Source organism: Ictidomys tridecemlineatus, chromosome 1, assembly GCF_052094955.1.
Source record: "Ictidomys tridecemlineatus isolate mIctTri1 chromosome 1, mIctTri1.hap1, whole genome shotgun sequence".
NCBI classification, from domain to species: domain Eukaryota; kingdom Metazoa; phylum Chordata; class Mammalia; order Rodentia; family Sciuridae; genus Ictidomys; species Ictidomys tridecemlineatus.
Genome location: NC_135477.1, coordinates 181,641,419 through 181,663,933, shown reverse-complemented (window position 1 = coordinate 181,663,933; position 22,515 = coordinate 181,641,419). Strand labels below are relative to the sequence as shown.

At 58.9% G+C, this 22,515-nt stretch overlaps 1 protein-coding gene across 2 annotated transcripts in view; it reads left to right on the top strand.

The window, feature by feature from the left end:
• The first annotated feature begins 3,003 nt into the window (after positions 1 to 3,003).
• Sh3pxd2b (SH3 and PX domains 2B) overlaps positions 3,004 to 22,515 on the top strand; it is a 74,183-nt gene continuing 54,671 nt past the window's right edge. For both annotated transcript variants that reach the window (XM_078052435.1, XM_078052434.1), the window contains exon 1: positions 3,004 to 3,230. In XM_078052435.1, coding sequence (XP_077908561.1) covers positions 3,156 to 3,230 — 75 coding nt within the window. In that variant the 5' untranslated portion in view covers positions 3,004 to 3,155. The remainder of the gene's footprint in view (positions 3,231 to 22,515) is intronic.

Here is a 22,515-nt window from a genome sequence, read left to right as displayed (position 1 = left end):
TGCTGCCTACTCAGAAAAGCCCAGGTAGGAGGTCAATGGCAGATATAGAAACCAAGGGGAAGAAACAACTCGGTTTCAAAACAGGCAGAGGACTCCACTAGACACTTCTCCCAAGAAGACACAAAATGCAAATTACTAACAAGAACTTGACCAACGACTGTTGCTCATGATCAGGGAAGTGCAAATCAAAACCACAGAGAAATCCCTCTCTGAGCCCATAGGCATGACTGTTTCAAAAACAAAGGAACAGAACATCACAAGCCTCAGTGAGGAGGTATGAAATGGACCCCTGTGTGCCCCTGATGGCAGCGTAAAGCAATGCTGCCGGGGGAAGATGGCAGAAAACAATTAGGCATAGATTTACCATGTGACCCAGCAACTCCTCCTCCAGGTACAGACCCCAAAGGATTGAAAGTAAGAATTGGAGCAGATGCCTGCACCCCCATGTTCACAGCATCTTTTGCCTAACAGTCAAAAGATGGAAACCATCAGCCAGTGAATGTATAAAGAACAGACAATGGAATATTATTCAACCATGAAGAGGAAGGGAATTCTGGCACTCGATGTGAACTAACCAGACACAGAAGGACAAATGCCCTCTGGTCCCCTTGTTTGAGCAGCGCTGGAGTAGTCAAACTCACGGAGATGGGAAGTGGCAGGGTCTTTGCAGGGGCTGGGGGAGGGATATTGGGATTATTATTTAATGGATCCAGATAGAGTTTCAGTTTAAGAAGAGCAAATGAGATGAACGTTGGAGAGGGCTGAACCATGATATGAATGTATTCAAACCCCATCACTGTTGACTTCAATGGTGGAAATGTTAAAAATTCATGTTATGGGGGCTGGGGATGTGGCTCAAGCGGTAGTGCGCTTCACTTAGCATGCGTGCGACCTGGGTTCGATCCTCAGTACCACATACAAACAAAAGATGTTGTGTCCGCCAAGAACTAAGAAAAAATAAATAAATATTAAAATTCTCTCTCTCTCTCTCTCTCTCTCTGTCCCCCCTCTCTCTCTCTCACTCTCTCTTTAAAAAAAATTCATGTTATGTATATATTACTACAGTTGTTTTAAAAAGACACACCATGTGGGAAGAAGCAGGCACAGCAAGTCAGGGGGAGACAGCTTGGTCTCCCGGGGCCAGGCTTGCCCCTGATACTGCAGGAGGGGACACACCCAGAGGCCTGAGCTCCAGCTCCACCCTCAGGGTGGGCCTGGGGCAGGTCTGCCTCGCTGGGAAATCCGGAAGCTGTCTGGCTCACAGATTTCCTCCAGCTCTGCCTTCTGGGCTCTGCCTTCTGGGCTCTGCCTTATTAGGAAGGCTTGGATGATGCAGAGGAGGGAGGTAAAGGGAACAGAAAACCAGACCTTCACCACACTGGACATTCCAGGGAGGCCACAGGACCCTTTGACTTGGCAAGGAATCGGCTCCTCACAGGAATCATGACATCAGTGAGGGTCCTCGTTGCAGATCCTGCCCTCAAACTGGGTCAGTGAGGACAGTGCAATAAAGAGTCCACTTACAAAGAGATAGACAAGGCCAAGGGAACCAAAGGACAGGGTTGTACAACGGCTTGCAACAGCAAAAGCCTTAGTGCCACAGTGCTTACAGGAACCCTGAGAGAGTCTGTGTAGAGAAGGTCACCTTAGGTAAGGACAGTCCTGCAGGAAGGGAGCCGGGGAAGGGGGAGGGGTACCCAGACCTCTCTCTCTCTCCATGCCAGGGCCTCCCAGTAGCCAAGTCCAACAGGAAGCCAGAGGACAGGGAGCGTGGTAAGGCGCATTCAGGCCACTGCAGCCAGAGCAGTGTGGCAAAGGCTGATAGGGAAGTCCCAGGAGCAAATGAGTGGGGTCGGGGGTGGTGGTGAATCCAAGTGAATCACCACCACTCTGCACTTGGCCTGACAGGGTGGCTAGGAAGCGTTCCCCTTGGCTAGTCCCCACCCTTTTTCAATGGCTGATCTTGGAGGTGCTGAGGAAGGAGCCTTGGGCTCTTTCAGGCATGAAGGGAGAGATGCTGTTTTGTTGAAGAGCCTCCACTTACTGACAGAGAGCAGTGGCTGGGCCTGAGCTTCCCACCCATGCACTGTGTTCTCATTCACTCATTCCAGCTTTTCTGGAAAGTGAGTGCCCAGACAGTGTTGGGAGCCACTAGAAAAAGAAGCACGGAGCAGCCCACCAGCAGCATCCCTCACCCTGGCAGTTGTGCCTGGAGTCGGGCAGCCCTGGGCTTCTCCTGCCGGCTCCCAAGCTGTGGGTTGCACCCTCTGAGAAATCAATTACCTCCCCCTCCCCACTAGTTGTCTTAAGGATGCTGAGTAAAATTCTCTGAAAAGCACTGGGTGCAGAGCTCCTGATGCAGCGTCGGAAGCGGTGGGGGGGGGGCACAGCGCCTTGTTAAGCATCCCCTGGTTGGCTCAAGTTCACCCATCAGCCCTTCTGTGCTATTTTCTTTGGGATGATGTTGTAGTGAGTTTGTTTCCGTTTTCCTCTTCCTCTCTCCCCACCTTCCAGACCTGGAAGACCCGGTCAGGAGCCTCTAACTGCTCCCTGCCACCCCAGGGCTTGGAGGGGGCTCACAGTGACCAACATTCATTCGGTGGCTGGATCCTTTCCCATGGCTCGCTCGCGTGCACTCGAGCTCGAGAAAAGCCCGACTGGTAAACGCAATGCTGGGCCCATTTGACGGATGAGGAAACCCAGCCCAGGAGGCAAAGAGCCGTCGCGGGGATGGAACTGGGAGTCAGGCTCTCCGAGCCGGCCCAGCACTGGGCCGGAGCGAGCGAGTGCGGGAACGCATCCCGGGGCACTCCAAAAACGGACGGCGGAGGCCAGTCCCCACCGCCCGGGGCGCGAGTGCCTAGCGCCGGGACAAAGGCCGGGCGGGGGCCTGACGGGGGCCTGACGTGGCCCGTGGGGGCCGCGCGCCGGGTGGGCGCGGGGACCTTTAAGGGGCGGTCCCGGGGCGGGGCTTCTCTAGGGGCGGGGCCTTCCGGGGGCGGGGCCTGGACTGCGGGCGGCTGGAGAGCGCGCGGAACGAAGGGCGGCGGCGGCTCGTGCTCGGCGCGGGCTCCGGATCGCGCTCGTCCCCGCTCCCGGCTCCCGGCTCCCGGCTCCGGTCCCTCAGCCCGCCCCGGCCCCGCGGAGCAGCGGCCATGCCTCCGCGGCGCAGCATCGTGGAGGTGAAAGTGCTGGACGTGCAGAAGCGGCGGGTGCCCAACAAGCATTATGTGAGTGCGGCGCGGCCCCCACGCCCCCTCGAGCCCCTGGCGCCCAGGGCCAGCGAGAGCCCCGGCCCGGGGACGCCCGCCCGCCCGCCTCGTGCCTGGTGCCTGGCCCCGCGCCGCCAGCCCGACCCCGCTCCCCTCCCCCTCGCCTGCTGGCCCCGTCCCCTCCTCCTCCCTTCCTCCCGCCTGGTCCCCTGCTCCCCTCTGCCGCTCCCCTTCCCCTTTCCGTCTCCCTCAGCCCTACAGCTCTGGTGCTGCCCATCCGTGAAAAAGTCCGGCCCCCGCCGGTGTAGGGGACAGAGAGGAAAAGGGAGAGAGACAGAAGCGCCTGCTCGCGGGTCGCCCCTCATTGTCCAGAGGTACCTGACCCGCAGTGCCCAGCCAACAGGTAGCCCCTCTGAGCATGGCCAGGTTTGGCCCGTCCTTTTGGGACAGCCAGCCTGAGCGAGCTAGATCTCTGGGAATGGATCATTGGAGTCACCCCCCCCCCATAACTTCCGTGTAAAACTGTAGGAAAGTTTTCTCTGGGAATCTCCCTCTGTGAAATGAGAGAAGTGTTTGGAGTTGGCGAGGACTAGAGAAAATGGGCCAGTAGTGTCCTTTTGCAGATGGGAAGGGTGAGGCTCTGAGGCTGCGCGTTCCAAATCACAGAGCTGTGTTCAGGCCTCCCCTCCTTCTGGAAGGTGAGCTTGGGGCTCCTGGTGACCTGCAGGTGGAAAGAGGCCATGCCTGGGTCCAGGTAGCCCTGAGACCACCTCAGAGCTTCTGGGTGGAGAGATGATAGGTGGAGAGGAGGTCTTGGGGAAGGCCTTCCTCCAGGAGGAAGGGGCTGTGGTGTCTCAGGGGATGAAAAGTGGGCAGCAGAGAAGTTAACCAGGAAGGGGAAAAAAAGCAAGAGGGAGGGAAAGAATCCTAACAAAGAAGTGGAGAACAATGACTAGAAAAGGGCGTTGGCTGTCTAAATTCGGCTCTTGGGCCTCCCTGGAAGCCCTCTTTGCATCTATTTTTTAAAGAGACTCATCCTTACAAAGCAGAGCTACATGCCTTCCATGAATAGCCTATAAAATTCTGGAGATAGTGGGGAATCCACTGTGCAGTCTACAAGAAAGGGCGTGCTGTGCGGGTCTGTATTGTTATTGGCTGGGCAGCCAGCTATTCAGCCCTCAGCTGGGCGGTGGGAAGCTATTTCCTGGACCTGTGGCATCTTTAAATAGAGTGAAGTTTCCCTCGATCCAAGCTGAGCTAAATTGTCTCCCCCCCCCCACACCAACCTTTTTTTTTTTTAACTGCTTCAAGTGCTGCCAAATCTTGGTTTCTTGTTGGAGCCTGTTGAGTGTGTTAACTGAGTTGCCTTTTTGGTATGAAGATAGTTTTCACCAACATGGCAACAGAAGAAGTCTGGAATTCTCCATGCTGCCTCCCCCCGCAGATCTGTGAGCTAGTGGAAGGGAATAGACACAGCCACTGAGGACTGGGCGTCATCGTCCTCCCTCCTGTCCTCGCCTTTCACATGCATCAAGAGACAGTTCTCATGCCCCCTTGACAGATGAGGAAACCAAGGTTCACAAAGTTGAGGTTCTGTGCCTGAGGTCACAGTCAGGAGCAGAGCAAATATGTCGATCCAGGTCTGTTGGGCTCCCAAATTGCTGTCCTATCAGATCACACAGCCTCCCAGATCCCAAATCCCCACACTTTCCCTGGGCAAAGTCCACTTGAAAACTGGGAAATAGGCCATGTCATTTGTGATAAGCCAGAAGTCCTTCATTCTCTGCTCCAGCAGATGCCTTCTTGCTACACTTTTTTTGAAGGGTTTGCAGGTTTGGGGGCATCTTGCTAAGCTCTCAGCCACTCTTTAGGGGTCCCTTGCAGCAAGTCTGTGTTCCTACATTTATTGGCTCAGATCTTGGTCTCCCAGCTGGCTGTGTGTGCTCTGCGCCTCGGTTTCCTCATCCGTAAGATGGGGACGATGGTGCCCTCTTCCAGGGTAGCCACCCTGTGACTGGCAGGAATGGAGTTCCTTAGCTTCCTGCAGCCTGCCTGCCGCATGGTGGCCACGTCACTGTGCTTGGGAGCATGCCGAAGTTACATGGGGGAGGGGAGTCCACCAGGGACTTGTTTCTCTGCATGTGGTTTTAGTCACTGGTGTGATTCAAGGGGCCAGCTCCCTTCTGGCCAGCGTGTGGGGGCGACGTGGCTGAGCTGAAGCTGAGGCATCTGCAGGGATAGAGAGTTTGGTGCCATGAGAGTAAGGGGTTCAGACCTGGAGGGACTGGAGCACCACCACCCCGGTTCCCGAAGCCTGCCCCCATCCCCACCCTGGAAGGAGCCGGTGAGGGAACAGCTGTTAGAAGGCTTGGACTTGGGCTCCCATTTAGTGTCCCTTTAGGAAGCCACTGTGAAGAGAGCGTGAGCTGGGGGCTGGGCAGTCCTGGTCTCCACCACTTACTGCTGTGTGATTTTGCATGGTCAGTTTGCCTCTCTGAGCCCTGGCTTTCATGATCTGCAGATTGTGAATACTGCTGGTTTTCTCTGGGACCAAGTTTCTCGACCTTAGCACTGCTGGTCATTCTTTGTTGTTGGGCTGTCCCTGGCATGAAGGGTGTTTAGCAGCAGCCCTGACCTTACCTCCGCTCACCAGGCCCCACTTCTTCAAAGTTCCACCCGCCCCATGCGGTCACGTTGGTATGAATTTCCACCACAGGAACCCCTGGGGGACACTCTACCTCCAAACCTCAGTAAGGAGCGTCTGTCAACAGAATATGCAGAGCAGTTTCAGAGTGTCCAGTCACCACACCCCCGGTCCCCCTTCCTGTCCCCCCATTTGCAGCTACCTCAGCCACCATCTGCTCATCAGCAGTCACCTGGGAGGGACAGGTCATGGTGCTGCAGATGTCATTAGAGAGCATGCCTGGAGAGCAGGTCTGGCCACAGGGCTAGCCACCTGTTCCGCCCCAAGTGGCATCTTCCCCATGTCAGGATGGCATCCTCTCCAGCCCCAGCCTGGCCTGCCACACCTGTGGGCAGAGGCTGCCTCAGTGTGCCCAGGGCTACAGGCCAGGTATGAGAAATGCAGGGGCTGACGCTCCCAGGGGTCCTCTGAGACCCCAGCAGTGAGGCTGAATTGACGACAGTTTTGTTGGAGGAGGGCTCCCCTGGAGCTGTGGCCTGCTGCTTCTCTGCCCACACCCGCCCTGCCTGCCCCAGAGCCCCAGGGTCTGAGAATGAATGGGAAGGGGGCATCTGAGTGTGGCATCCTCTGGAGACCCCAATTGTGCCCTTCCAGCTCAGGGAGGAGGAGGGCTGTAGGACTGGGTTGTCGGGGTTGCCGGTCTCCAGCACTGGCGGGTACCTGGGGGCATTTGGTTTAGCAGAGTCTTGTCTGCGGGGCCAGGAGAGGCTGCCTGCTCTGCACGGGAGCCTTCAGGTCACGGGGAGCAGGACGGGTCATCCTTCTGGAGCTATCCGAGGACAGCTGAAGTGTACCCACTGCTGTGGCCAGGCACCGATGAAGCTGCCTCTGTGCTCAGTGGTCACCATGGCCCTTTAAACTGGGCGTGTTGTATTATATGAATCCAGTGCTTCAAATACATAGAACAGAGACCAAGGTCAACACGGGTCAATAGCTTTCACTCCTCTTGGCCAGAGCGCGATGTCTCCCATGTACGCTGCAGATCCGTTTTACTTTTTAAGAAATAAATCATGAAACTGAACATGGTGGTGCACATCTGTAATCCCAGCTACTCAGGAGGCTGAGGCCGGAGGATTGCAAGTTCAAGGCCAGTGTCAGCAACTTAGTGAGGCCCTAAGCAACTCAGCAAGGCCCTGTATCTAAATAAGAAATATAAAGGGCTGGGGCTGGGGCTCAGTGGTTAAACGCTCCTGGGTTCAATCCTCAGTACCCCAAAATATACACAGGTAGAGACCAACAGACAGGATTTTTCTTAACAGCTTTATTGAGGTCTCAATTACATGTCACAAGAAGAACTCACTGATCTTTTTCGTGGGTTTCTAGAGCTCAGTAGCCATCACCACAATCTGGTTTTAGGACATTCCCATCACCAGCCTCCCCAGGTGCCTCTTGCCCCTGCAGGAACCCCTCTGCCCAGCCTGCATCAGTGTCTTTGCCTCCGACCTGCCGCCACCTCAGATTGTCCCAAAAGTTTCAAACCGTGCGAGAGCAGCTGGCTTTGAGAGCTGTGTTGACCCCACTGTCCTCGGCTGCCGCTGGGAAACGAGGCTCCAGAGCTGTCTCCTCCTCAGCCCCTGTGCCCTAGCAGCCAGCCTGGGGCTTCCTCTAGCCGGTTCGGGGACCTGCTGGGGCCTGGGCTCTATGTGTGTCCGTGTCTGCTTCACCCTGAGCCATCAGATGTCTCAGGTCACACCAGTCTGCTCCATCCTCACGCCTGCATCAGCCATGTCAGTCCTCTTCTGTGAATTGCCCCATATCACCCTTCTCCCCTTTGCCAGTGTGGTTTGTTACTTTCTTCTCTAGTTTTGAAGGATCTATTTATATATCAGGATTCGAATCTTTCAGGTAGTTTCATTAGGGTTCTTTCTTTCCCCTAAGGATCTGGGGGCTCAGAGAGATAGAGGCACATGCCTGAGGTCAAACAGCACGGAGTGGCTTCAAGGGAACTGAGCTAGATGGCTTTCTGTTGGTGGAGACAGAGCAGCCCTGCCATCCCACCACCCAGCCAAGTGACCGTGGGTGGCTCACTTTTGCTGCTTGGCCCCAGTTCTCCCTTATGTGAGATGTCAGAGCCACCCTGGGCCCTTCCCTGATCCCCCAGTACCTCCAGCCTAGAGAGACGCAGTGAGCGTCACAACCAGCCTCAGTCACCCTCACCCGAGAACTCTGGGTAAGTGGTGGCCTGGGGTGCCAGGTGGGCCTGGCCTATGAAAGCTCCCTCCTTGGTTAACCAGGCTCTGGGAGGCTGCAGTCACCATGCCACACAGTGGCATCCCAGGCAGATCTCCGTGTTCGGCTTTCTTGTTCCTGTCCCCGTCCCCGTCCCCGCCCTGCGGAGGCCCCTGGCTGGTTGGCTCAGAGGTCTGGAGCCAGCTGTGGCTCTGCTGCCCAGAGTCCCTGTGTGTTTCCAGTGCCCCCCCCTTTCCCTGGCACCCCGTGGTGGAAACCCGGGGGCCTCGGCAGACTCAGGGAAGAACTTAGATGTTGGAGGCGGCACACTGGGGAGTTCTGCGAGACCATGGCCCCAACCTGGTGTCCACGTCTGGAGACCAGGCGTAGCCAGTGCCCTCGCAGCTGCTGGTCAAGGGCCCGAGGGTGCCCATGCTCAGTCTTCCCCTGCGGGCTGGAGGCCAGCGGGCAGGCTTGTCCCTGGAAAGGCCTGCGTCCCCCTCCAGCATGCCTGGGCATCTGTAAGTGGGCGGTGGCCCCTGCCTGCAGGTAGGGTAGTCAGCAGGTCCAGCTCATGACACGGATCCAAGCCTGGTGGCTCCTGCAGTGAGTGGTGGCCATGAACACACTGTTAATGGTACTGACAGCCACAACCTGAGCCATGTCCCTCCCTGCCTGCTGCCCCAGGCTGGGCACCAAGCTGTAGCTGGACAGACGGTGAGCAAGGCTCAGCCCTGGGCTCTTATATCTTGGGGCCCTTGGGTGTGACGTTTAAATGGCTGCTGCCTGTCACAGAGGCAGGGTGTGCCTCCCGAGAGGCCAGTGGAGGCGGGCGGAGGTGGGCGGAGGGCCCTAATTGGTGCCGCGGGCCTGACAGCCGTGCTCCATGTCCTGATCCCCCTGTGGCCCTCTAGTCCCCTCTTCTGTCCACAGTGTCACCTCTCCTACACGCTGGCTTCCTGCAGGTGTCCCAAGGCCAAAGGTTGTGGAGCTGCCACATCCTCAGATTATTTGGGATGTCAGTTGAGTTCAGACTTTGGATCCGGGCCTCGGGTGAGCAGCTCAGGGTCCAGCTCCGCCGTGCCACCTTCCATCCGTGGCCTGTCTGTGCCTTGGTGTCCTTGGTGAGATGGGGATGGCAACAGCTCCAATTCCATCGGGCTATTGTGGCATTGGGGGCGACTGTCTCAGGAGCACCGCTGCCCGTCACCCACCGTGGGGGTTGGTAACTCCTTAAACCCCATCAGGAGAGAGCCAGCTGAGGGAGGTGGCCGTCTTCCCATGCCAGAGTGCCACCAAGGTGGCCCAGACGCCTTCCCTCTCTGTCTCTGGAACAGTGCGCAGCTGGTGGCCAAGGAGGCTGGGAACGGGCGTCTCAGCCCAGGAAGAGAGCTCACAGAATGGACGCTCTTGCTGTTTTTCGCTCGTCTGTGCTTTTTTTCTATTTTCCAAACGTTCTGCAGTGGGCACACTGTCCTGTTTTTAGTAAAAATAAGAAAATAGGAATGCTCGTTTCAAACAGAAGCAGTGCCAAGCCGTGCGCCCCCAGCCCACATCCTGCCGCCCGCCCCCCTGCAGGCTGCCCGGTTGGCTGGCCAGTCCTCCCAGGCCACCCGCTCTGCTCCCCCAGCCCCGCCTGAGGGAGGGCTCAGGATGTGGCTTCCCTGTCTGGAGCTGAAGAAGCAGAAAGTGGCGAGTGTCAGTCCCCAGGGGCGGCAGGCGCCCTCCTTACCATTCACCTTGCTGGGCCCCTGCCCCTCAGCTGAGGCCTGTAGCCTGGCCTGGCCGCACCCTGAGGTCACAGGAGCACTGGAAAGACCCTGCAAGTTAGGGTGTGTCCCACACCCATCCCCTGTGCTTTGCACTCAGCCACTGTCACCACGAGGGGTACCCGCAGGAGCAAGAGGACAAGGCTCCCTCAGGGGACTTCTCCCTGCCACGTGTGCCCTGGTTGCAGGTGACAGGTTCCCTCCACTGGAAGCTGCTGTAAGGAGAACAACTCTGTGCTCCCGTCCTCTGGAGACGGGGCCAGCTGTGGGTCTCTGCAGCCTCTCTGTCTCCACGGTCCAGTGGGAGCTGAGGGGCCCGGGGAGGCCTGCTCAGAAGCTGCGGCTCTGGCTGGGAAGTGGGTTCAGCCTCGTTCCAGGCGCTGGCCCTGAGTCTCCTCTAGGAAGTAGGCGGCACATTGGGAGATTCAGGAGCTTCTGTGCAGAATGCCTGGGGACACGAGCTGCTGGTCAGCTGTCCCTGGAGTTTCCCAGCCTGGGTTCATGCCCCAAGGCCATGTGGAGCTGTCATCCCTTGCCCCCTGGGTGTGTCGTGGGAACCATCTGATAGGAGAGACCCAAAGGCGTGGAGCCTGCAGCAGGGGCACCGGGTGCAGGGGTGGCCGTCCCCTTGGGACTCTCCCTCGGAACCTGCATACTCCCTCTTGGCTGCAGTGGGGTTCTTCTGCCCCACCTCCAGGCTGCAGGGCACTCTCCCCCGTCACTCCCACGTGCCTGGGTTCCTGGCCTGTGGCCTCCTTCCAGTGATGGCCGAAGGCGGGTGGGGCTCTGGGTCTGCCACTCCATCTCCAGCCACCAGAAGGTCCAGGGTGCCAGATTAGCAGATGGAAACCCAGGGCACCCAGCACAACTTGAATGTCAGATAAACACACAGAATCTGGGACACGTTTATGCTAAATGCCGTTTGGCTGCTTCATCATGTCTCTGAAATTCAGATTTTCCTGGGCATCCCGGGCTCCACACTGTGCTCCCAGAACCACCACCAAGAAAACTCCCTGCATCGTACGATTGCAGTCCTTTCTTGAGAATGTGGGGCACAAACACACGGTGCTCTGGGCCAAGCGTTGCACAGCTTGGGTGCTGGGTAGGTGATGGCCAGGAGACGGCCAGGAGACCCCCAGGTGGGACCTGGAGTGAGCCTCACATCTGTGGCCTCGGCTTCTGGGGAGACTGGGGACAGCAGCATCTTGAAGGCTGATCTCAAGCATGGGAGGGGTGTTATCGAGGGACAAGGGCAGCACAATAGCAGGCACAGAGGGCAGGAGGGCAGGACAGGAGAGGCTGGAGAGAAGGTGAGGCTTGGTGATGGGAGGCCGCAGGGGGGCCTGGGCTCCTGGCTGGCCGAGAACCCCAGGGGACGGAGGCAGGGCCGCCCTGGCCCGGGGCTCAGGAGCAGAGGCAGGTGCTAAATGGGAGGCCCTGGAGGAGCCGGTGCCCAGGTCTCCCCAGCTTGATGGGCGGGGCCCTGCGCAGACCTGAGCGGAGACTCGCAGCCCCCGGAGCAAGCAAGTCCAGCCCCAGGACTGCGTGTGGACAGTGGAGCTGATCAGGGAGAGAGGGAGGCCACGAGGAGGGGTTTAAAGAGCTCCAGACCTGTCTGCTCTCCATGTTTAATGATAGTGTCCCCCGTTGGAGGGTGTTCTTCCGTGCCCGAGGGTCTTCTTGCTTTATGTGGCTGCACCTCTGAGAGGCAAGAGCCAGTGTGCAGGTTCTGGATCCAGTGACAGAAGCCACCGATGTGCTGGGAGATGAGGCTGGCAGAGGCAGCGGAGAGCTGGGCACCCAGCCGTGGAAAAACCACGGGCAGCTGGAGCCCCCAGAGGCCACCTTTGGGCCAGCCACTGGGTCCAGTTCCAGGAAGAGAGATTCTGATTGGCCCAGCCAGGCCAGACTCTCCAGCGTCACTGACGTTGCTAGTAAGGGACGTAGAGTTGGGGGTCTGCCACAGGGAGGAGGAGGCCTGGGGCCTGGGGAGGCGGAGATAGCGCGCGCTCTGTGGGTGCCGTCAGAAGCCCATCTCACAAATGTGGAAACTGAGGCTGAGAGGGAGCCCAGTTTTCCAGGGATCACGCTGGCCCTGCGCCCGTCACTGTCTGAAGAGGGGCACAGCCCGCCGGCCACCCCCACTGCACACCCTGGGGTTGCTTGATGCTCAGGAGGATGGGAGCTGCCCTGCAGACTCAGCAGAGCCGAGCTGTGGCCCTCCCACTGGGCCCTGGAGCGGGACCCACCAGGGACATCACCGTTTCCGCCTCCCGGGCCAAGGTGTGAATCAGCAGCCCAGGCTCGGGGCCGCCCTTGGCTTCCGGACAGTTCCACAGATGTGGTTTATTGTCAGCACTTTGGCCCGGGGCCTGAGAGACTGAGGTGACCAGGCTCCATCCTGTCCTCAGAGGGTGGCCCTCTGTTCAGCAGGCCTTGGCCCACAGGGGCTGCAGTGGCTGTGGGCAGGGAGGGCCAGAGGCTGGGCTGCCTGCCCACTGCTGGGGTGTCCTCGGTGTCAACCGGAGACCCGTGGTTGGGGTCGGGAAGGCCGGCCTGCAGAGCGTTCTCAGCATGGCCCTTGAACTTGGAAGGGGGAGGCTTGATCTGAATTCTCACCAGCCTCCAGCTGAAACTTGGCTTGCCTTCTGTTATTAACAAAGGCTACAGCCCATGGTGACAGTAGTGACGCGTGGGACTTTGCCACCTGAAGAAACCACGGGTGCTCCCTGGATCCTCAGAGGTCATTTGTGCATCACACTGCTACAAGTTACGGTGTCCTGTGACCCCCCCCCACTGGATTTTTTTTTTTGTGACTTTATTGTTTTAATATCGTCCTGGTTTTGTTTTTGAGACATTTTAATGACTGTGGTTCTGTTAAATTCATTTCATTGGAAGTCCTGTGCGTTTCACTCGTTTGAAATCATTCTGAGGCTATATCAGATTTCCAAAGGGGTCCTTGGCTCCCCAAAAGCTGACAGGGCCCTGCGAAGAGGTTTCAGAGGTTGGGCTTGGACGCCCCACGGCGCGCCTCTGGCCTGGCTCTGCAGGCTCCTGGCTGTGAAGCCTTGAGTGAGTGGTCTGCCTCTCTGTGCTTTTCTGTAAGTTGAGGGCAAGAGTAACTGTGAACTGGCCCTGGAGAGGGCGGAGTCCCAACCTGGCTTGGGAAAGAGAAGCGTTGGCAGACGGTGGCCTGTTGTCGTCAGTCTTATCATCATCTGACTAAGGATGCCTGCTTAGCCAGTGGCCCCAAAGGACCCGACGCGGGCGGTGTGGAGCACGCTGAGAAGGACCCTCCGCGAGCCGTCCAGAGGTGCCCCCCGGACTTGAAGGGGCTCTCCTCACAGGTGGGCATGTCTGGAGTCGCGGATGGTGATGGAGACAGTGTTCCAGGTGGACGCCTGTCGTGGAGGCCTGAGCGGGCACTGGGGACCCCTGATGGCGGTGTCTGGAGCGTCCCTGAGAGGCCGCTTGGCCGCCCCTGACTGCAGGCAGAGCAAAGATCTCGGAAAAAGCCGCCCACCCGCTGCTGCCCTCTGCGCACACCTCCATGGCCGCGAGTCCTGGGCAGGGCAGGGCAGGGCACAGTGACCGCGGAAATGGCGTCCGCAGGGCAGAGTTGTAAGTCGTCTGGAGACGGTTAAAGCAGCAGGGCCGCGTGTGCAGGCGTCTGTCATTTGTAGAAGGGCCTGGGCCTTCTCCGGGGAGGAGAGGACAGTGTGAAATGACATCAGAGTCCACTAGGGCCCTCCCTGGGTGGAGGGATGATTCTCTGCTTGGTTGGGAGTTCAGCAAGGTGCAATCCAGGGGCGGCCCAGGGTGTCCACAGAATCTGACCTCAGGAGCCACTTACATTTCATGCAGAAAAAGGGGCTCCTTGTCTTTACAGAGTTGGCAACCCCACACGGGCAGCCGCTCCCCTTTACCCAGTACTGGAGCCTGGTCAGTCGTAAGGAAGTGCTTGTTAAATACGAATCCACATTTTCTTTAATGGGAGGCACTAAGAGGACTCAGGCTACGTTCTGTTGGTGGTAATCAGTTTTCCATTGCTACAACAAAATACCTGAGGTTTGGTAATTTACAAAGAAAAGAAGTTTGTTTAGCTCAGTTTTGGAGGCTAAAAAAGTCCAAATAGCCTGGCGCCAGCTTTGGTGAGGTCCACCCGGCTGTATCATGTCCTGGCGGCTGGCACTATAATGTTGGGAGCAGCTTAGAGAGGGAGAGATCACCTGAGGAAGGAAGCCAGGAAGTGGGGAGGGGTCAGCTTGCCCTTCTATAGCCACTCACTCTTGCAGACCTGGCCAGGTCCCTCCTGAGGGCAAGGAGGACTCAGTCCCCCTGCAGCAGCCCTACTCCTGACAGTCCAGCCTGGACCCTGCTCCCAACTCGAGCCCTTAGGGCAAACTACATCCAAACCATAGCCCTGTGGCAGAGCACCTGTGCCAGGTGAGCAGAGGAGCTGAGGTGGGAGGAGTCCACTGCCCACCGAAGGCCAGTCTGAGCCGAGGTGCTGGGCGCAGGGAGGGAGACTGTGAGGAGCAGGGTGTGAGGCTCCTCGCTCTGACCCTTCCCACCCCTGACCCCTGGCTCCTCCCTGGGCCCCTGCCACCCGGGGGGCCCGCCAGCCCCTTTACCTCCTAGTGCCAGGCTCTGGAGTCTCCCCCCCTGGGTGGGGGGTGTGTGGCCTCTGTGCACCTGTGTCACCTGGGGACCACAGCTGGCTCCGCAGAGGAGGGCGTGGGAGGAGGACAGCAGCCACCCTGTGCTGACACCTGCTGCACACGCCTGGCACTGTGCTGGGGCCCTGCACATCCAGAGTCCCCTGGTCTGGTCCTGGCTGCCACCCCGCCAGGTGGTCCCTTGTACAGCGGGAGTTGGGCTGGGTGGGACTTGCTTTCCTCACAGCTGGAAGTCCAGGGCAAGGTCATGGCCTGGGTCAGCACCACCCCCCATCCTGAGCAGCCAGGTTGGAAAGCGTAGCTGGGGCGCTGGCGGGGCTGGTGCCCCGGGCACTCGGGTCCCTGCTGCCCGCCCACCCTGGCTCAGGCCCCCTGGCCCTGGCACTTGGCCCCTGCTACCCACATGGCCCGGGCACTCACTCAGCCCCTGCTGCCCGCCCACCCTGGCCCGGGCACTCACTCGGGTCCCTGCTGCCCACCCGCCCTGGCCAGCTGCTCCCACCACCGAGGCCCCTGCTGCTGGGTGGTGGTGGCTGTTTCTGAGGTTTCTCAGTTGACACGTGACGAGTGTCCGTTCGTATGGGGTGCGCCCCGGGATGTTTCAGTACAGCGTGACCAGGTCATGACCCGCACGCTGTCACCTCATCGCTCATCATGGCTTTGTGTCGGGGACGTTCAGAACCCTTGAGTTGCGGTTTGACTCTGCAGCTGGTTGTCCACCGAGGTTGTCCTACTGTGTGGCCAGGACTAGGAGCTTGTCCTCCTGCCCAGCTGACCGTCCCCCAGCCCTCCATGCCCCCACTGGTCACCTGTGTCCCACTCAGTGTCTCTGAGATGGCTGCTCAGCGTCCACACACAGGGAAGAGAGGCGGGGCCACCTTCTCTGCCCAACTCAGTTCATACCCAGGGCATCCCTGGTGCTGCTTTGCTGGGTGACAGGGTTCATCCTTACGGCTGGCCCACGGATGTTGTGAATGCTCTCTCATCCACTCATCCCTCGGTGGTCCTCCCAGCCCCACCTTGGCCTGCTAACTTCAGTTCCTCTGTATACCTGCCTGAGGTGCTGGCGCTGGGTTACACAGGGTGCTTCTCCTAGGTGCTGGTGCTGGGTCACATGGTGGTACTGTTCTAGGTCCTGGTGCTGGGTCACACGGTGGTGCTGTTCCTAGGTGCTGGTGCTGGGTCACATGGTGGTGCTGTTCCTAGATGGTGACTCTGGGTCACACAGCAGTGCTGTTCCTAGGTGCTGGTGCTGGGTCACACAGCAGTGCTGTTCCTAGGTGCAAGTGCTGGGTCACATGGTGGTACTATTCCTAGGTGCTGGTGCAGGGTCACACGGCGGTGCTGTTCCTAGGTTTCTGGGGCTCCTCCCGGACTCTCCATGGTGGCTGCACTCATCTGCGTCCCGCTGATGGCGCGTGGCAGCTCCCCTTTCTCTGGGCCTTGCGAGCATATGCTGTTTTTTGTCTTTTTCTTGATTCCCATTCTAACTGGAGCGAGATGCCGTTCCATTGTGGTTTTGAGGTCTGCTCTGCTGTCTGGGAGGAAACCAGTGCAGTTGCTGATGGTCCACGTGACCCTTTCTCGGCTGGTGCCCTCAGTTAGAAAGGGGCCTTCTGGACTCAGGAAAGCCTGAGTTCCAGTTCTGGCACCCTCCCTAACCACTGTGTGACTTTGGGCAAGTGGACTGACCTCTCTGAACATCTGCTGGTAACATGGGGTGGAAAACAGGCTGCGCTCTGTAGGGTTTCCTAGAAGCAGAGCGCTGGGGATGCAGCCAGTGGTCACGAGGTGCTGGTCCCCAGCTGGGGAACGGCTCGTCCCTCCAGATACCGAGCAGTTGTCTCCTTGTGCAGAAAGCCTCCGCCCCCGCTCCACAGAGGGCTGAGGGGCTGCGGCCTGTGACAGAATCCTGCTCTCTGTCCAGTGCCTACCACGTACCAGGCTCGTGCTGGGCCTTTGGGTGTGAACCAAGACCCCTCCTGGGTTTTTCCTCCCCTGTCACCCAGCCTGATCCGATTCCTGGCCCTGTCACCTGCTGCTGTGTGGCCTCAGGCAAGCCAGTCGCCCTCTCTGAGTCTCCAGTAATACACCCTAAAGGAAGCACTTAGTGTCCTGCATAGTAAGACTGACACACGGGCTCGTTTTGGTCCTTTCTGGTTGCCTGGAGCGGGCTGCTAGGCCATCTTGACCCATGCACCCTGGGTACGGGCTCCTGGGCCATCGAGACCCGTGCGCCCTGGGTACAGTTGGGGCTGTGTTCGTTGTGGCTACACAGGGGAGGCGGCCACCTGAGGTCTGGCCCGGCTCCTGCCCGCCTTGCCGGGCTCCTCCGAGGCTGGCACCCCCAGGATCTCAGCGAGGCCTGAGTGCCTGCCCTGGAGGCTTTCCTAGAAAGCCGGCCCGGGCGCCGCTGCCAGCACCTCTGCTTGCCATTGGAAGCTCCCGGTGCCGCCTGGGCCAGATGTGTGGAGAGGTGTGAGCTGGCCGCGGCGCCCGGCTGCAGTGCTCGCCAGTGTGGCCACCCGGCTGCGTCTGAGTGCGGGCGCTCAGCCACCAGCCGCCGTGGGCACAGACCTGTTCTCGAGGCCGTGTCACGGAGTCCCAGGGTGACACTCCTGACTCCTTTTAACTCGCCCCACGTCACGAGGTGTGAGTCGCCCGCGGGCACAGTGGCTGGGTCAGGCAGAGCGCCCAGGCCCCACGTGCTGCTCACTGTCCTCCTCGGCCATGGACCTTGCCCAGCCCATGGTAAGGAGCCGGTACGCAGTGGGTCTCCTGATGCATGTGCCACGTGGGCAAATGACGGGAGAGCATGGCATGGGGAGCTCGCCCCTCTTCTGGCTTCTGTCCCCTAGCCTGCCCACTGCACCTGTGCACAGTGGACCAGCATCCCCAGCCCCGCCTGCCCCACCTTGCCATGTGCCACGTGGACCAAGAACAGCTGGACACAGCCCTGGCTCCCAGGGGCCTGCCTGATCCGAGCACCACACACTCGAGTCTGGGCCCCGATCCAAGTATTCACTTAATTGAAAAAAAAAAAAAAAAAAAACTGGAAAAAGAGAAAACTGGGCAGCCAGCCATCCCAGCGGGTCACTTGCCGTCGCGTCTGAGCCTGGTGATTCCTGCCGCTGATGTGGGGCAGGAGAGCTGCAGCCTGGCTGGGGGTGGGGGTGTTCCAGGTCTGTGGACTGGGGTCTGGCCTTGGGCGCCCACCCCCAGCTGCTCTGCTGGGCAGGTGCCACAGGTCCTCACGTCACGTCCTCCACCCCCGCCTGAGGCCTCCGCCTTCCTGCAGCTGGAGGGGCGCCGGGTGTGCGGGAAAGCCCCCAGCACAGGCCAGCATGCTGTGGGCAAGGCCACTGCACAGGGACATCGTAGCAACCCCCACCCCGGCCACCTCCCCAATCCCAGGTTCCTTCCCAGGAGGAAATTCAATGTGCTTCCATTTAAAAGAGGAATCCGCGATTCTCAGCACTTCCGGTGGCCGGGCTGCTGTGGGCTGTTGGGAATCAGACAAATCACAGGGTGTTACAGCTCCAGCAGAGGTGGCAGTCTGACCTACACAGGCAGATGCTGGGCGGACCGTGGGGACCAGGCCCAGTCCTGGGAGGAGCTGCACCTGCTTCCCGTTAGCCAGGGCCTTGCCCTCCTCCCTCCTGGGCTGCGGCCACTGCTCCCCCTTCTCGCTTGCTTCTCCCCCACTTGGGCCTGCACGTCCACCTCGGCCTGTGGCCAGGTCAGAGCACTGCTGCATTTTAGCAAGCTCTGCCCACGACCTGCCAGCCCAGAAACAGCCAGGTGGGAGCTTCAAGGATGGGGGTCCCAACCATCTATTAAAGACAGTGTCTGAAGCCGGGGTCTCTTGGGCCCCGGACACCTCTGGATGTGTTCCCCAAGACTCTCCACAGGAAATGGGTTCATCTGCATCTTTTTGCTTTTAGTTAACTTTTCTGATTGACAACTGTAAGGTGTGTGCCCAGGGAGAACAGCATGCTGTTCAGTCCCGGGTGACGCCTGCGCCCACGGTGTAGGGTCACATTGGGTAATGAGCCTGGCTGTGGCCTTTAGCACTGGCCACTGCTTTGTGGTGAGAACCTTCAGAACCTCCTGGCTATATTGAAATCTACAGCCTCCCTCTGCTGTGCCCTACAACACCAGAGCAACTTCTCCCCAAGGGACATGGCACCCCTCGCCACCCTCCTGCCTCGCCCCAGCCTCTGGTGGCCCCAGCCTCCTGCCTGCCCGGCCTTTTCACCAAACATGGTGGACGTGGGTGCTGATATTGAAGCTGCCAAGCAGGACGCCCTCGGGGGCCCGGGCCAGTGACCGTCACGGACCTGTTCGGCCCACACAGAAGCCAGCCCCCTACTGCACTCAGAGACTGGGGTCCTCCTCCCTCCATCTGGAAAGGGCCGTGTCTTGTCTCCAGAATGAACAGCAGTACCCAGAGGGAGGGCCACAAGCCGTCCCCTCCCAAGGGGAGCCTCAGCTTCTGGTTTGACCTCCTCGGTAGTGGCTGGGAGGCTCGGAGGTCTCTGGCCTCAAATCCCTAAATATAAAAGAAAGAGCAGACATTCACACGTTCCTGTCTCGCCTGAGGCAGGCAGGGCAGGCCTGTGGGCAGTGGAGCCCAGGCCCTGTCTCGGTCTCCATTAAATGGTCCCCTGGTGTCTGATGATGGCCTGCCGGCTGCACGGTCCACCTCTGCCATATGCAGAGGAGCTAAAAGCGGCTCTAAAAGTGCTGTGGAAACCAGGGTGGACACCCAGACGCCTGCCCACTTAGCCTGTGTGGGATTCTGGAGCTTCTCGAAGGCCAGCTGGCCTCAGTCAACTCCAGAGCTGTCCAGATTCAGTGTTCTCTAGGTGGGTCCTCGCATAGGAGGCCAGAGGGGCACGGGGAACTTGCAAGAAAATCCGGACACTTGCAAAAGTAGAAAGTGTCCGCAGCCGAGAGCCTAGCCCTAAGCAAGTCACTACGAGGGGTTGACCAGATCAGGAATGTGGTGGGCGCACGGCCACTTAGCACCGGCCCCCCCACAGCAGACACTGAGCCATGCCCGTGGTCCCCTCGGCCCTGCAGGAGGCACCCCACCCACCTGTGCCCTCTCTTCAGGGTTCTCTGCTGCCATCCAGATCATTCCCACCAGCTCTGTAGAGCCAGGGGGCTTCTGCCCAAGCAGAGGTGTCCATGGTATCGTGGCCACAGGCTCCAGGAAGAGGGTGGCGGCCAGCAAGGCTGCGCATGCCTCCTGTGCTCTTGGTCCTGAGGCCACCGTCACAGGTCTTAGGGCTCCTCGGTTCCCTCTGCCTGACACAGCACTGTTCTTGAGCCTGACTCACTTTCGACTCAGCTGCTCTTGAAGGGAAGCTCCAGCCGTCCACCATAAATGGCAAAGCAGTGCCCCGGCTAGGCCGGAGGGAAGTGGCATTCCAAGGCAGGAGACAGCCGCGCGCTCATCTCCTCCTGAGGAGCACGGCCGCCCAGGGATCCTCTCCCCCTTACGGAAGGAGCCAAGCGAGTGTAGGAGGCACTGTCCCCACCAAAATCAGACACTGCCAGTGCACCCTGAGTGGGATACCTGTCACGTGACTCCTCAGCAGCCTTCTAGTTGGCCTCGTGGGGAGTTTCAGCCAGACCTAGACACTCTGGGAACCCACTGGACAGGTTTGCCCTCAGGGATTTTATCAGCAGGGCAGAAGACCCTTCTCATGCTCCCAGTCCACATGGTGGAAACCTGAGGTCACTGTGCTCCGGGGCTAGGCGCAGCTGTTTCGCATCATCCTGGCAGGGGCGGCCTGTCTGGGGGCCTTGGGCCTTTGCAAGAGCTGCAGCCACAGCGGGGATCTGGGTTAGTGGGTGGCAGGAGCGAGGCTGTCCGACCCCCTGGGGCTTTGAGGATCTTGCTGAGGCCTCTTGCTGCCTTTGGCTTTGCTCAGGCCTGGCCCCTCCTGCCTCTCAGGGGACGCTCAGCTTGATTCTGGCTTCAGGCTTTACTCCTGGCAGAACTGACCCCCCTGACTGGGGCTTGGAAATGGAGCCCAAATTCCTGGTGTTTAGTGGGGCCTTGGTACGCTGGCCTGGGGTTGGACCTGCCACGGGAGGTGAGGGTGAAGGACGAGGCGAGTCACAGAGCATTTCCCTTCAAGTCCCAGTGTGAGCAGAGATTCTGACCAACATTTCTTCCATTTCTGGAGCTTTACAAAAGTTCTTGTTCAGTCCTGACGGTGGCCTGTGGGTGGGAAGGACCAGCGTCCAACACAGGGGTGTGAAGAGGCCAAGGTCTCACCCCAGCTCCATGAGCTCAGGGGCCTGTCTTCCTGCACCCCACCATGTCCCCAGCCTGTGAATGTCCTCCTACCCCACCCTGGAGAGCCCTCTGCCCTCAGCTGAACCAGGCCCAGGGCCTGAGCCAGGGCCCAGTGAAGACATGGCTGGGGCTCCTGAGACATCGTCCCCAGACTGTTTCTTCTGGTCCTAGGAGGTGATGTTCTTTTCTCTGGTTAGAAATAGACTGTTCCTGACTTAGGACGGGTTGACTTGCCATTCGACTTTAAATCACACTAAAAATTCCAAATTTGGACCTTTTCCCAGGCTTGCTGTGCCGTCCGACACCCTCGTGACGCTAGGCGGTGCAGAGAGCCACGGCCCAGTCAGCCCCACAGTCATGAGGGGAATGACAAAGTCACGCAGTGTGTGTGTCACGAGCAATCATTATCGACTCCGTCTGAGGTGCACTTAGATTCAATCAAGCCTATTTTATTAATGTCCATCACACTCTAGATATACATCTTAATTCTAAGTCCCAACTGAGTCTACACCCAAGGGGCCCAGACGCCCACCTGTGACGTGTCTTAAGTCCAGGTCCCTGGAATACCAACCAGGCCAGGGGAGTCTGGTGTGGGGGGGACAAAAGTGGCAGAGGTCTCGGTCTCTCTTTCTGGTTCCCTGCCACCCCCCAGAAGTCTGGGTTTTCAAGTCCGAGTTCAGTTGTGCTTGCAGCTGATAACTGGGTGGGGTCCGGGGTGGACGCCCTGGGGTGGACTTGCACACCACTCCCTTAGGTCTGAGCTCTGCAGTCACATCCTTGTGTTGCTCGCAGCCTTTTACCCATCGCACGCTGATTGGTCCCGTCACATTCCTGGTGCTCCTATCAGTGTGACATCCGGCAAGGGGGTGGGTTCGCTGGGCATGGCCCCATTGCAGGTGGAGGAGCAGCTGTACCTGCCACAACTCTAGAAGTACATATGGCATCGAGGTCAGAGTCCTCGAGGTCCTGTGTAGCCTGCCGCCCTGCCATGAACCGCGGGCCTGCACACACATCCGGACACGGCATGGTCGGCAACCTGTTTGGGAAAACAGGAATCTGCTCGGGTTCATTTATAGCCCCAAGTGAGCACTTGTGACACTCTCATGAGCGCCCACTGGCTCTAAACAAGTGTCCTCCTCCTGGATCCTTCAGGGCCATTGTCACCAGTGCACTCTAATGACACAGACTCGCGGATGTCACGGCAGCCGTGGGAACATGCACATGGCTTACACCACAGCCTGGCCCTCCCCCCATCCCTGTCACTCTCAGATCATCTTTGTCCCCCCTAGATCCGCACGTGAGGAGACACTTGCGACACTTTTCTTCCTGAGTCTGGCTCATTTGCTCAACATGGGGCTCTCCGGCTCCCCCACTTCCCTGCAGATGACTGGTCTTGTCTCCCGCATGCGCCTTCCTGATTTTCTTTCCAGGCCTGGGATTGACCCCAGGGCCCCCACATGCTGGGCAAGTGCTCTTCTCTCCACCAAGCTCCTCCGAAGCCCTGGTTAGAATTTCATCTGAGGCAGGGTCTTGCTAAGTTCCCCTGACTGGCCTTGAACCTGCAGTCCTTCCACCTCAGCCACCGAGTAGCTGAGATTGCAGGTGTGACCCTGCCAGCTCCTCCTCCTCCTCCTTTTCCCTTGGTACCAGGGATTGAATCCAGGGTGCT